The sequence below is a fragment of the Schistocerca piceifrons genome, chromosome 11, assembly GCF_021461385.2.
Source record: "Schistocerca piceifrons isolate TAMUIC-IGC-003096 chromosome 11, iqSchPice1.1, whole genome shotgun sequence".
NCBI lineage: Eukaryota > Metazoa > Arthropoda > Insecta > Orthoptera > Acrididae > Schistocerca > Schistocerca piceifrons.
Window position 1 is genome coordinate 166,547,342 of NC_060148.1, and position 15,167 is coordinate 166,562,508.

Sequence of the window (15,167 nt, forward strand, 5' to 3'; positions counted from 1 at the left end):
ACACTTATAATGCAGTAGTCTCTGTTTTTTATTTTTTTTACAAGTTTCTTCATAGTGGCTGTACCCTATAGTCCCTCCCATCATGAACTGTTCTACTGGGTACATACCTATCCAAAGCAGGGTCAACTTGAGCCATAGTTCCTGCACATGATTCTGTCCTGTGGTAAAAGTTTCTATTCCCTCACTGAGATATGACACTGCTGTTCTTTTATCTAGTTTAGTAAACAAACAAATCTTCCTACTTGTTTTAGTTGTTCTGGTACTTTGATAAACAGTGTTGCCACAACTGCCTTGTGGTCACTGTCCCAGTTTTGATGTGGACTCCTCAAAGAAATCAGGTAAATATGTTGCCATTAGATGTAATATATTTCCCCTCATGAGCAGAGTTCTGAATCTGTTCTAAATAGTTTACAGAGAAGGCAATTACAGTATGAGGGGGAACTTACACATTACTGAACTCAGGTTTTCCCTAAAGTTTTTGGTTACATCAGGAGGTGAGTCTCATGATCAACCTAGTATTGCCTCCAACAACCTTTTTGTTGTTGTGGTCTTCAGTCCACAGACTGGGTTGATGCAGCTCTCCCTGCTACTCTATTCTATGCAAGCTTCTTCACCTCCCAGTACCTACTGCAAACTACATCCTTCTGAATTTTCTTAGCGTATTTATCTCTTGGTCTCCCTCTACAATTTTTACCCCCCACACTGCTCTCCAATACTGAATCAGTGATCCCTTGATGCCTCAGAACATGTCCTACCAACTGATCCCTTCTCCTAGTCAAGTTGTGCCACAAATTTCTCTTCTCCCCAATTCTGTTTAGTACTTCCTCATTAGTTACACGATCTACTCATCTAATCTTCAGCATTCTTCTGTAACACCACATATTGAAAGCTTCTATTCTCTTCTTGTCTAAACTATTTAACATCCATGTTTCACTTGCATACATGGCTACACTCCATACAAATACTTTCAGAAAAGATTTCCTGACACTTAAATCTATACTAGATGTTAACAAACGTTTCTTCTTCAGAAACGCTTTCCTTACCATTGCCAGTCTACATTTTATATCCTCTCTACTTTGACCATCTTCAGTTGTTTTGCTTCCCAAATAGCAAAACTCATTTGCTACTTTAAGTGTCTCATTTCCTAATTAATTCCTTCAGCATCACCTGATTTAATTTGACTTCATTTCATTATCCTCATTTTGCTTTTGTTGATGTTCATCTTATATCCTCCTTTCAAGACACTTTCCATCACTGCTTAGTCATTTTGCACTTCCTGTTGATCTCATTTTTGAGACATTTGCATTCCCTCTCACCAGCTTCATTTACTGCATTTTTATATTTTCTCCTTTCATCAGTTAAATTCAATATCTCTTCTGTTACCCAAGGATTTCTACTAGCCCTCATCTTTTTACCTACTTGATCCTCTGCTGCCTTCACGATTTCATCTCTCAAAGCTACACATTCCTCTTCTACTGTATTTCTTTACTTATTCTTGTCAATTGTTCCCTAATGCTCTTTCTGAAACCCTCTATACCTCTGGTTCTTTCAGTTTATCCTGGTCCTGTCTTCTTAGATCCCCTCCTTTTTGCAGTTTCTTCAGTTTTAATCTACAGTTCATAAACAATAGATTGTGGTCAGAGTCCACATCTGCCCCTGGAAACTCTTACAATCTTGTAATGTCTTATCTTGTATGCAGCTTTCAACTCTGGTACTTTGCTGCAAATGCATCAGCAGTTAACTATTAGGATTTTAATACTGTTGTCTAAGTGAGGGTGGGGGTATTTGTATGGATCTTGCAGTAATGCCACTAGGTCTCCTATGGCTTTGTTACCTGGACTGGATGGACAGCTGCCTAACCTAAAAAATCCTTGTGTGCAGCCCACACACAGTCAGCTATTGGGTAACAGCCTCTGAATTGTAGTGCATACCTGACTCATTTAGAGAGGCCCTACAGTCCTCATACAGTTCTCAACTCTATGGTGCAAGCCCACGAAATCTCAGCCTAGCTTGTCACAGAACACAAAGTCTCTGGTCCAGTCCTTCCACTTGACTCAGAACCTGGGGGCCACAACTGATTCTGGGGACAATGCTGGAAATTGTGAGTCTCATTGAAACTCACAACCTTCTCTGCCAGTCACTGGAATGATCCAAATGTGATCTTGGAGCCCAGTTGACAGACATTGTTTGTTCCTGCACGCACCACACACTGCAATTTTTTGCACCCTGTTCCCTCAATGGCTGCCAGAATAGCCTTTTCAACAAGCTGAAAGAGGCCTCCAGGCATACTCACTGAGAGCACTTGCTGCCGTTTCCCGAAGTGGTACCATTGCTCAGAGTAAATTTTAACTGTTGACAGTCAATTGACCCTTGCCCTTTTGTACTTGCCCCCTCTTTACAGAGGACACAACAGCTTTCCTACAAGGTGAAAGAGAGTCCCACTGGCTCAGTTTCAGTTTCAGTGAAAGTTATGATTCAGTCCTTGTTTATAGGTGATAGTCACAACTTAAATTTGTCATAAGAATGGAACATTATAAGTTGGAAAGCTTCCTTGGATTTTTCTGTTCAGTATGTATTGATAAAGGAAAGGTTCAGCAAGGGGCAGACTGATTCAAATGAGTGTCAACAGTGATCAGAAGAGTGTGAGACAGACTGCAGCAGGCCATGGACTTGGTTGTGATCCTGGGCGTATGCAGAAGATTGCAAGTGTACACCCGTTTTACACAGAAACCTAAAGTCCACATAAGCATGAAAACCAGGATGATTACCTCCATACATTTTAAAAATCAGGTAAATGCGAATGGGAGGGAGAGCAAGCTATTAGATATCCCAAAGGGCTTGGCTATGTTGCAAGTTTATGAGTGTTGGGTGAAAAATTCTCTAAGTAATGTTACCAATTAATACAGGGGTGCTGATGAACACTCCTCAAAAACAAAGAAACATCTTGCAGGTAGATGAATGAAGATGGCTGGATCAGGTTTACTTTAACACCTATATTAGATATGTAGACAAAGAGCTTAAAATGCTAGTAGTGTGAATTTTTTCAAATTTGTATACCAGACGATGTAGGCTACTTTCAAAAGATATTCAAAGAATAACCACTCTGTTACTGTATTTTATATCAACATAAATATGCAAAAGCAAGCTGTATTTTGTATCTCGGCCAAATTATCTGCTGCTGCACAGTGGAAGTGAGAGCATAACAGAAGCAGTAACCGTGATCTGCTTGTTGACAATATGGGACAATATTTTGCTAGTTGTTAATGGTCATGACCATGAAATTACTACAGCCATTCACTTCACATACTGGTTTGCACAACAGATGGTAAATAATATTCCCATAGTGCTCATTGTATAACTTCATGAAAAAGTACGTATGGTCACTTAGCTTTGCAAATTGTACCATTTTAAGAGCATTTTATAACCCCACATTTAACTTAAGTATGCTCATCTTTCCTTCCCATACGTAGCCAAGGCTGCATTCACCCGTGATATAGCAACAATCTCAGAAATTTGTCCAGAACTGCACACACATTAGTGTTTTGTTTCCATCAGACACTGTTATGCTAAAGTTGATAATAATGTGACAACTGTAGAAAGGAATATGCCACCAAATAACATAAATATAATGGAGTAAACTTAATGAAGTGAGTAGTATACTGACATTTTCTTACTTTCGGGTGTATCAAAAAGGTTAGATATACCTTTTATCTCTCTGTCCAATTGTTCTTCCTCTTCCAGGGTGTACTGAATATATGGATCACCTCGCTAAACAAAAAAATATTGCAGAAAATGATCAAAGGATGATTAATAATACATAGCTTCTTTCTCTTACGAACACCTTATAAGTTTAAGCTTGAGAATAATTAATTGCTACATATGGCAACATACAATTAATCAGCTTCTGTATTACTACCATGACTGTAACACCTCAAATTTAGCATATTTACAATATTTAGGATCTGAAAGATAAACAGAAGTAGGAAGAATACACTTATTACCTTTCTTGTAAACAATTTTGAGCGTGCAAACTGCTCTTTAGAAGTCCTATTATGTGCCTCAAAAAGTGGATAAAAGCGGGCAGATCCCCTGTAGATCCATTCTACATGTTTCCCACTAGGTGGGAAAGACATTTGAGCAAGAGAGGCATTTACTGCTAAAACTTTTGCATTGTACCAACTCCCTGAAATTTTTAAAATACACATTCATGAAAATATAAAGCATAAAATATTACGATTTATTCACATTTAAAGCAGCACATTCATATTAAAATTTGTTGATAAAACAACAAATGCTATTTTACAGTAAAACATTTATTTGAAACATGAAAAAAGTGTGATAATAGTGGAAGAATATGTCAAAACCATCAAAGTACAACAAATACCACTACTGAACTCAACTAAAGAAGCTTCTAAAAGACAAATTACACCCTTCAAAGCTAATTAATACACCTATAAATATAAAACACCATTAAAAATACTGTACTTTCACACTCTCCCATAATGTATTATATATAGAATGAAATCGACATAGTACCAAGTTCCTTTGTCATCCGTATCTTTGCATCTACACAAAAGATTTGAAAGCTACATTTGAAGCCATATACTATGCCTCCATTAAAGAAAGACGTTTAATTGGCTTGTCCACATAACTGGATCTCCACGATGCTTGACTAGAATGTCACTGGGTCTGAACAGGTATTCCATAAATTCCATTCAGTAAGAAACTAAACAAGCCATTCACCCAGTATTTTGACACTTGCTTTAAACCATACAGATTCTGGAGTAATTTACATACACATCTTGTATTAACATTAAAATCTTCTGATACATGCAGATTACATCCTTAAAAATACCACTAACAAAGGCTGACCTTACATCAATTTTCCATATACATCCGTCATGTTGAATAGCAACATTCAACATGGCCCTCATCACCTCGAGCTTGCTGCAGACCTAAATGTGTGAACATGATATATTCGAAAATGATGGGTATATCCTTTTGCTACCAACCAAGCCTTATACAGAACCATTTAATTTTGTGGCAAAAGCCCATCAATCTTTAATCACCTTTTTTGTTTTAGTTTTGTAACTTAGTTTCCATGTTTTCTTTTTCTTCAGAGCATTTCTCCATTGCTTTCTATCATTATTCAGAATTTTCTGTCTGCACTGATCCTTTACAATTCTTTAATGTTTCATAAATAAGCATCATTCTTGCTCACCAGGCTTCACAGTAATGTGATGGTTTCTTCAAATTTCACTGTTCATGTAAATTTCAGCTTTCTTTGCCCTTGTTTCTTACTGTAAGGTCTCCCAACCTTTCTCTCAGTTTCATACCAATGGTTGCTAACCCTTTTGTCACTCATGGTTACATTTTAGTTCATACAGTTCCACTGACTATCCTCTCCAAAATCGACATTTTCATGTTCAGTCGACTTCTTCCATTCTCATGTAGGAATCCAAGCATAGCATTCCATTTTAAATATCACAGAATTATAAAATGACCTCCTTCCTTGAAAAATATTTCAATTGAAGTTTTACATTTAAGTTTCATGGGACCAGTGTGATTCAGAGTGTATACTTTAATTAAAATAGCTCACCCCACAGTGCTTTTGGTAGGTATTCAGCAGAGCAGAGTTGATAATGTGCTATCTCATGTAAGATTCCTGCTCAGTAGCTCCAGTCTGCTGAGAAGTATTGGTGCAGTAATTGGGTGTTTCAGTCCAACTGAGTCAGCAAACTAACATACATTTTCATTATGGAACTCATTGGCAGCATCTTGAGACATGTCATCTCACTGCACACACTCCTCTCAGAGCTCATAAAGTGGTGGATTAAAACAATGACTACAAGAAGGAAGCAGGTGGAAAGCTATGTATATGGATGTCAATTTTTATTAAAGTAAACCTGGTGAAAATCATATGATTCAAGTTTGGATTCACAAGATACTTGACTTTTGATCAAGCTTTATAATCCAAATTCTTGGTAAGTGGTAGCAGTCACAAGAAGCCACTGTCATGCAGGAGAGCATAGGCATGCACAAAAAATGCAATTCGGCATGGTGGGTGTTTGGAGTCTGATGTCAGAAGGTGTGGAAGTTTGGCATAAAAAAATAAGCAAGGCAAAAAATAAAACGATACCCTTTAGTTTGCAGGCATGGACATCCCCTTAGCTATGATCTGCCAGAATTGTCCAAGGCAGTGCAAATGGGAAAGGAAAAATAGTCCATCATAAAATTACACATTGTCGTAGTTTGGAGGTAGGAGAAACTTTATCATGTATTATTCTGAGTGTGTCCCCACTGAAGTCATTGGGTTAGTCCACTATGTTATGAGAAACATTATTGACTTAAAGTGGATTGCAGAATGAAAATGTTAGCACAGTGGGGGTGGCCTGCCATTGCTTGAGAGAACATGCTGGATGTGAGATGTGTGACAAATGGCACCGCGATCTCTATGACAGAATAAGCTTTGTTTCTGGTTGTGTTGAGTTAACAACATTTAATCAAAGGCAAAGAATTTCATTGGTGTTGTTTAAGTATATTTTGATTTGTGACAATCTACAGAGACTTAGACAATAGTAGTTAATGGAGAAAGGTTAGGCTGTGCAATATGCCGTAACTACATCTCATGTTGATATGTGGGAAGATGTGGCCCCTCTAGTTGCTTACTGCATCAGTGTGGTGACTATTCTGTAGCTGATTATTCTTGGTCCCAATAGCGGGTTCAGATTATTGTTGTGTGTCTTGGATGATTGTGTGTTAGTTATTGCCAGCAGATCCTAAATTATTGTCTCGAGTCCCATTAGGCAGAGAGCATAAATCATATGCCACACAGTACAGCAGGGTTGTGGCAGGGTATGATTGTAAATTCATACATGCATAACTGTTTCACTCAGAGCAGCAGTGCACTGTTGATTGAAGACGGTATGGTCATGTGACCTCCATGAGTTCTGATGAACATACCTGTAATTTTGCACAACTGATGTAATAAATATACATCTACTAACTTGAAGGGCACAGGGACTCAGCAATACATTAAGATTTTACCAGATTCATTTGCTCTTCATTTACCAGTGTACCAACCTCTCCCAGTGTTGTGATGCATTAGAAGGGCAGATAATTTTAAGAGGTCTGGTATGTGTGGATAGACATTGAAGACACAGTTTTAACAGATAGGTATGCACTGTAACTGAGTTATGCACCACTGTTAGGCCTATTTGGGCAGTTATTTTCTCCCAATGTACAGTGATGTATTTTCTTCTGATTAGCACCAAAAAATCTAAATTCAATTAATTCAAACACATGAGAAATTAATGATTTTCCAGTCTATACACAATTATTTCACAATAATTTCAACTTGAGTCTTTATCATTTTAATAAACAGTGATTACTTTTCATTAATTCCATTGTTGTGTTGCAAATGGTACTTTCCCAGAAACAGGGAAAATCATTGATAAAAAACCCAAAGTACCATTGGTCTGGAAACAGCTGCATAAACTAATTCTCTAGCTTTACTAGGTTTCTGCACTCTTATACCTAATGCCAGCCAATGATGTTTACCACAGAGGTACCCCTCACAAAAGTTGCTATCAACCATCACCTTCATACCACGATCCTTCAGAAACTGATCCATATACCATTTATTTTGATGACCCATTTTGTCATGTCCTTCCTGTTAGGTATTTGCAGTTTCAGCAACAACACAAGACTTCCCTTGATGACTGCCACTGGATGCAGCAATAGCAATTGCAATATTTTTTTTGAAAAATACCCATGACTTACCATCATTTTCAATTATTTAACTTATTCCTTTTTGTTCAGCATTCTTAACAGAAAATAAGTTTCAGGATTCATTTGGGCAAAACAAACATCTTCAAAATATCACACTTTATATTTCTGACCACTGAATACTTCTGTGTCAATTCAACCCATACCAAATGCTTCAATTTGTACACCACTTTTTGGCACCATCCATTCTCTTGACATTCCAAATGGTTGATATGTAGTGTAGCAATCTTAATGATTTGTTTTGTGATGTGACACACCACTGTCAATGAACCACTCATCACAAACCAGTTTATTTACATCCACAGGAAAATTATTGGATCTCACGATTAAAACTTTTTCTCAATTTCTAGAGTATCTGTGTGGCTACAACTTCTTGAACTTTGCAGTAGTTGATAACATAGCAAAGTCCTTTCATTCAGCTCTACTAGAACACTCATTTGATTAATGACCCTTCTTATACTTAAAACAAACCAAACTCATTTGACAATGTTTTGATAAGTAACCTACTTTCTTTGATAACAGGCATTTTCTGTTTACATTCATTCAGATGAAGTTCAATTGTGTTTTTGTTGCTGTTTGTTAACCATTTTTGACATAATTGAAACACTGTTTTCGTAACTCATTCCACATTTTCCCTTCAGCACATAAATCACACACCACAATATAAATGTAATCACAGTCTTTGGGCAGTGTTTACAAAATTGTGCACAAAGGTCACCATCACTGATCAGCTTTTCTAACACAGAAAGTTGAGTTAGCACTTTACCAAATGTGGCTTGATGGTCTTGTATATAGAACCCGATACTTCTCACAGAATGTTATCAAATCTTTGTCTACGCATGTAGGTGCTTTTAGCTGAGTGAACATCATAAATCTTATATAGCTTACCCCAAATCTCTTTGGCAGTCTTGCATTCAGAATTGGCATGGGGTCAAGTGATAAAATTAGCCATTTCCTTACTTTTCATTGGCCATGGTTTATTTAGTCCATCGATTTCATAATTTTATGCACTTTCTTCTGCTTAACCAATCAGAATTTATGACATCAAAGATTTTGTCATATTCTGAAACAGTTCTCACCATCTGAATTAAAAAAAGTCTTGGTAACAGTTTATTATTTTATTAACAAGTTCTGCCTTCGTGGAGCATCTCCAGATTATCTTACAATTTTGCATGTACAACATACTTAAAAAACCATAAAATAGTTCATGCTAGACTGAAGCATGCATTGAATCAAATGAGCCTGCCTTCCTTTTTGAACATTTTAAAAATGATAAAACTGTTCTGTGCTAGGTTGAAGCATTTGTAGTATCTGATTAATCTGCAGATTTGAGCTGTGCCTCAACCTACAATGACAGTATTACAACTGTGATGTTTTTACTGTATCAAGTCAAAAAAGAGCCACAGTATATTGCTTTCCACTGAGGTGGAAGTGTCACAAGGCAAAGGATCTGTTACTTATTTGTGAATAACAATGCTCTTCCATATTATGATGTATGGTACTATGTTCACCACAGTTAAACAATGTAATTAGATGCTTCCTACAATCAAAAAATGGTTCAAATGGCTCTGAGCACTATGGGACTTAACATCTGAGGTCATCAGTCCCCTAGAACTTAGAACTACTTAAACCTAACTAACCTAAGGACATCACACACATCCATGCCCGAGGCAGGATTCGAACCTGCGACTGTAGCGGTCACGCGGTTCCAGACTGAAGCGCCTAGAGCTGCATGGCCACATCAGCCGGCCCTTCCTACAATCTCCTCATTCTAATCATGCTTAGTACCCTTCATATTATAAAACATTAGTGTAATATGTACTCAAGCATTTAAAAAAAAAGTTTATTTCAAAAACTACAATGTTCTCAACCCTCACTACAATTTTGGAACATATGTACCTGTAACAAAAATAAATATTAATAATAATAATAACAATAACAATAATAATAATAATAATAAGTGTTGGAAGTTATGACTTATGTATATAGCAAGAGACAGTGTCAACAGCACAAAGCGTTAGCTGGAAGTTTAGAAAAGGAAGATTATACATTACTTTAAAAATAAAGGTACAAGTGTGGATTAAAACAATAAAAAATAAAAAAAATAGGTAACTGGATGCAGCTTGTTGACCGTTACTTGTACACCGTCCATGCAAAAGTTCCAAGAATGACTCGATGCCTCACATATATGCAACATCTGTGCAGAAACTACAGTGCCAGTTTGAACTAATAACCATAAAACACAAATGTGCATTGGATCAGTCAGTTGTGAGTAAATAGTGTTAAGTAGTGGATGTGTGGCTTTACTGTGTCAGCAATGTTGTGTCACAAGCCACAATGGAACAATGAACTGAGCATTTCTAAATAAAGTGGTCAAGAAATTTTCCAGAATGTTTTGAAGAACAGCAGAGTGTATGCATGATTTGTCTTGCACATCCTGTCTTCTGAACAAAAATGGTGCATGGACTTCTGCTGCAACTTGATTGAAATTAAAAATATGGGAAATTCTTTTCTGGAAAAAATCCTAGCAGGTAACAAGACTTGGTGCTATCAATACAAACCTACCACAAAATGACAAGGTGCAGAATGGGTCTCAGAAGGTTCACCAAGACCAAAGATGTGACTGTGATGTGTGGTAGGATCATCACCCCAAAGATTGACTTTTCTGACAGCTCCTTTCCCATGGTTGTATGAACATGCTATGCATAGCACTCAAAAGAGGGAGGAGGAGGAGGAGATTAGTGTTTAACATCCCATCAACAACAGGCCATTAGAGACAGAGCACAAGATCGGATTAAGGAAGGATGGAGGAGGAGTAAGTTCACAGATATGTGACTGGCTCGAAGACTTCTTAAGTAACAGAACCCAGTAAATTGTCCTTGATGGTAAGTGCTCATCAGAGACAATGGCATCATCAGGAGGGCCCCAGGCAAGTGTGATAGGACTGCTATAGTTCTCTATACACACAAATGCTTTGGTGGACAGGGTGGACTGCAATCTGCACTTGTTTGTTGATGATGCTGTCATATGCGGTAAGGCGTGAAAGTTGAGTGACTGTAGGTAGATATAAGATGACTTACACAAAACGTCTAGTTATTGTGATGAATAGTTGCTAGTTCTAAATGTGGGAAAATGTAAATTAATGTGGATGGGTATGAAGAACAAACCTGTAATGTTTGGATACAGTATTAGCAGCATCCAGTTTGGCACAGTTGTAATGTTGCAAAGCAGTACAAAATGGAACAATCATGTGAGAACTGCAGTAGGGAAGGTGCACGGTCGACTTTGGTTTATTGGGAGAATTTTAGGAAAGAGTGGTTCACCTGTAAAAGAGACTGCATATAGGACAATGGTGCAACCTACTCTTGAGTACTATCTGCTGTTTGGGATCCTTACCATCCCTGGAGGAAAGGCGACATTCTTTTTGGGGAACACTATTAAGAAACTTTAGAGAACTAGCATTTGAAGCTGACTGATGAACAATTCTACTACCGCCAACATACCCTGCATGTAAGGACTGTGAAAATAAGATAGAAGAAATTAGAACTCCTACGGAGGCATACATACAGTCACTTTTTCCTCACTCTATTTGCAAGTGGAACAGGGGAGGGAATGACTAGTAGTACATGGTACCCGCTGCCACACACTGTCAGGTGGCTTACAGAATATATGTGTGGATGCAGAAGAAAGTGGCCATGTCCTTTTGATGGAACCATCCCCGTATTTGGGTTAAGTGATCCAAGGAAATCACAGAAAATGTGAATGAAGATGGGCAGATGTGGGAACAGTGTGCCAACCACTGCTCTACCCCACTTGGTCTCAAAAGTGGGGTAGACTATGTAGAACATCTAAAGCATTACAACCACTATCATCTTTTATTTGTTTTTTATTAACCGAATCTCAAAGCTTTCTGGACTTATAGGGTATGTTAGGGTCACGTCTTTTAGTTGTTAGAAGTAATGGTGGTGGTGGTGGTGGTGCTGGTAGTAGTAGTAGTAGTAGTGGTAGTAGTAGTAGTAGTAGTAACAACAATAATAACAACATCAAGAGATAAAAATATTGCTGATTGCATACCAGTTATTAGACCACCTCAGGATTACTTACCATTCCACTCAGTACTGACATACTGTCCTCCTTGCACCTTAAGCAAAGCTCTCTCTGGGTACTTCTCCAGATAATTCTTAACAAAATCTTGAATCTCCATATGAACATCTTCCCACACACTTGGAGAACTTTCCACAACAAGACGTATATCTTCATGTTTCACATACTGACAGCCACCATTATCAAAAAATATTAGATACCTGTAAATTGGTACAATTAAACAAGACCGCTTCTATGACAATACGTCTGCATCATCAGGCAATCAATAAGTGCATTTTTGAAATTTTTTTCCAAATCTATACAAACTTTGCTATTTCCTACTAACCAGTAGCTAAAATGGATGTAAATTACAATATTTCATTTAATCCACACACTAAACTTATAATAATTTTGTCTCATTGTGATTAATTTCTTTCATATTCAGATTCTCACATTTTTTTCTTTCAACACGAAACAAGTAGAGGCAGGGGGTGGAGAGTGTTGGACAGAACAGTAAAAGATGCTTCATGGTCTGCTTCAGAAATGTGCAAAGATTTTATATTGCAGACAGTTTAAACAAACTGCTGACAAATTGTTCAACATTGCCACGCCATATCTTTGATACAGTTCACATGGTATTTTTGGCTCACAGTAATTAATTATGAAGCGGATAAGATGGTAGTACTGAAGTGTGTTTTTATGTGCACTTTGTTGCCAAAGAGTAGCAAAATTTGGTATATACATCAATGTATGTGAATTTATTTGAGAATATTGCACATCAGCAAATGTGTGCACCAATATTTCCTATTTATATGATCTCATGTGAAATACTGTGTTTCAAACTGATTTATTGAACATAAAATGTTACATAATGTTTTTGTGAGCAAGAGATGAGGGAGAAAGATAGGTGTCATTAAACTGTGGGCACTCTTGCGTGCTTCTCACAGTGAAAATAAACTAAATTCCCATGAATCTGATGGAAATTCACACCTCATATGTTGGTAAATCTGCACATCAGTTCAGAATGAGATGAAGGAAGTAAACACAATACGTAGTCTCCAACAGAAGAATTGACCATGTTTTTCAATAATGATCACAAAGGATGAATTTTTTGTTCACTACTACAACCCAGAAATGAAAGGCACGAACAATGGAGACACACAGGTTCCCTACACCAAACAAGCCAAGGCTGCAGTCCCCTTTCAGGAAGCTGATGGTGTCTTTATAAGCTGCCGAAGTATCATTCCGATTCACCGTGCAAGAAAGGGACAGGCCATTAACATGAAGTATTACTAAAATCTAACAAAACCCATGCCCTGTAATCAAACAGAAGAGGAGGAATGACTGCAAAAAACTCCTGTAGCTCCAACATGACAATATTTCTAAACACATTGTTCAGAGCGCTGAGGCTGCTTGCTCACACCCCGACTGCAAAACCTTGCCAACCAAGTTTTAATTCTCTCTCTCTCTCTCTCTCTCTCTCTCTCTCTCTCTCTCTCTCTCATACACACACACACACACACACACACACACACACACACACACACACACACACACACAGTTTTGCAATACTGTTTAATTAGTCCACATCGGATGTGCTGTTTTTCACCATTACCACGAGTCCACCATGGAAGAGCAGGTGAATGTACCACATAGCACAGCATGCTACTGCCTCCATAAGCTTGCAACCATGGGACTGTGCATGTTTAGAGGAGCTGTCTACCTGGATGACAGAATATCTGGACACAACCATTCATCTGGTGTAACAAGAAACATGATTCATTCCACCAGATGATATATTTCCTTTGATCCACAGACCAATATCAATGACCGTGTGTCCACTGTAATCTTAATTGATGATGTCACAGCAACACACAGGGGCCATCTGTTGTGGAGCCCAGCATTTGACACTATGGACATAATAGTATGCTATAAAGCACTTGTTACTGTGCTAGCATTGTACCGTCATCAGGTCTGCAACAAAAGGCCACTGCTCTACAGAGTGGGCCAGCCTCTGGCTCCCACATTCTGCGATGAGATGCGGACATCCATCACCTTGTCCTTCAACAACTTTCCATACAAACTCATGGCAGTAGTATGTAAGCAGCCAACCACTTTTGCCATGTCTGATATGCTCATTCCCAGGTACTGACCCATTACAATCTGTCATTCAGCAAACAATGGAAAATATGGAACAGAATAAGAATAGCAATATGAATTAAGTAAGACAGACAGCTCCTCATCACATATGGGATGTGCTGAGCAGCACTTAGGCACAGCTGAAAACCCTACAGTCTACTTTTAAATGTGCCTGCCTGCCCTTAAACACTGCCTCTATGCCCTGAGGAGCTATGTGTCTTAATTCAAATTGTTATTGCCCATTCTCAGTGCACTGCCCTGATTTCACACTTTATTATCATTATGATGATTCCCAGTTTGTCTCTGCTCCACTTATACATTTTCTTCACAGTGTCTACAAAGCCATCAGCTGCATTCAGTCTCATGGTGGCTCATCAGTGTATAAAAAGAAGCAAAACATCACAGAAAAATACGTATGAAAGGCAAAGTATATAAATATGGCTATAAGTTCTTAGTATTGTGTGATGACAAGAGCAATGCTCATAAAACTGAGATATGCAACAGGCAGGAAAATGATTCTGGGCTTAGAGAAGATAATAAAACTAATACTGGTTGATGGCAGAAATCTATCAGCCTCCCATAATTTTTTTGTCTCAACAGGAAATACAGTGTGCAAGGAGAGTGTTTTCATTAAAAGAAAAGAAATAAAAAGACAGAACAAAGAAAAAAAACATTTATACTGTTCAGGCTGGAAATTCTACATGGAGTAAGAATTGTGAAAGAAAGATAGGAGTTTCTTTGAACAGTATTTTATCAAAGTTTGTATGGAAATACCTAAATAAAAATTAAGTGTATGATAGGAAACAAAAGAAGCATAATGAAGTTCCGTCCACTTATGGTGTGTGTGTGTGTGTGTGTGTGTGTGTGTGTGTGTGTGTGTGTTTTATGAATGGTAATTGAAGGAAACTTCACAAGTCAAGATTGCTAAAAAGAAAAATGCATTTTACTGGAGGACTTGTTTCAACTGAACTATGTTGTTATCATTGGATCTTACATTTTCAAATTTTTACAATGTTTTTCATCAATGTAACAAATTGCTTCACACTGCATATGGACAGCCCAGTACCAGGAAGATCACTACACATACAGTACAATATATATATAATGTAAAAATATCACGCTTAGTCATGAACATAACATACTGCTTGTCAGCCTTG

The 15,167-nt window shown here is 37.7% G+C and overlaps 1 protein-coding gene across 1 annotated transcript in view; it reads right to left on the bottom strand.

The window, feature by feature from the left end:
• Nucleotides 1-15,167, bottom strand: part of LOC124720378 (histone-lysine N-methyltransferase eggless-like) — a 414,374-nt gene that overhangs the window by 98,033 nt on the left and 301,174 nt on the right. Inside the window, exons 12-14 of the mRNA XM_047245705.1 lie at nucleotides 11,893-12,092; nucleotides 4,002-4,183; nucleotides 3,675-3,768 (exon numbers count right to left, since the gene is read on the bottom strand). Of these exons, the coding sequence (XP_047101661.1) occupies nucleotides 3,675-3,768; nucleotides 4,002-4,183; nucleotides 11,893-12,092 (476 nt within the window). The remainder of the gene's footprint in view (nucleotides 1-3,674; nucleotides 3,769-4,001; nucleotides 4,184-11,892; nucleotides 12,093-15,167) is intronic.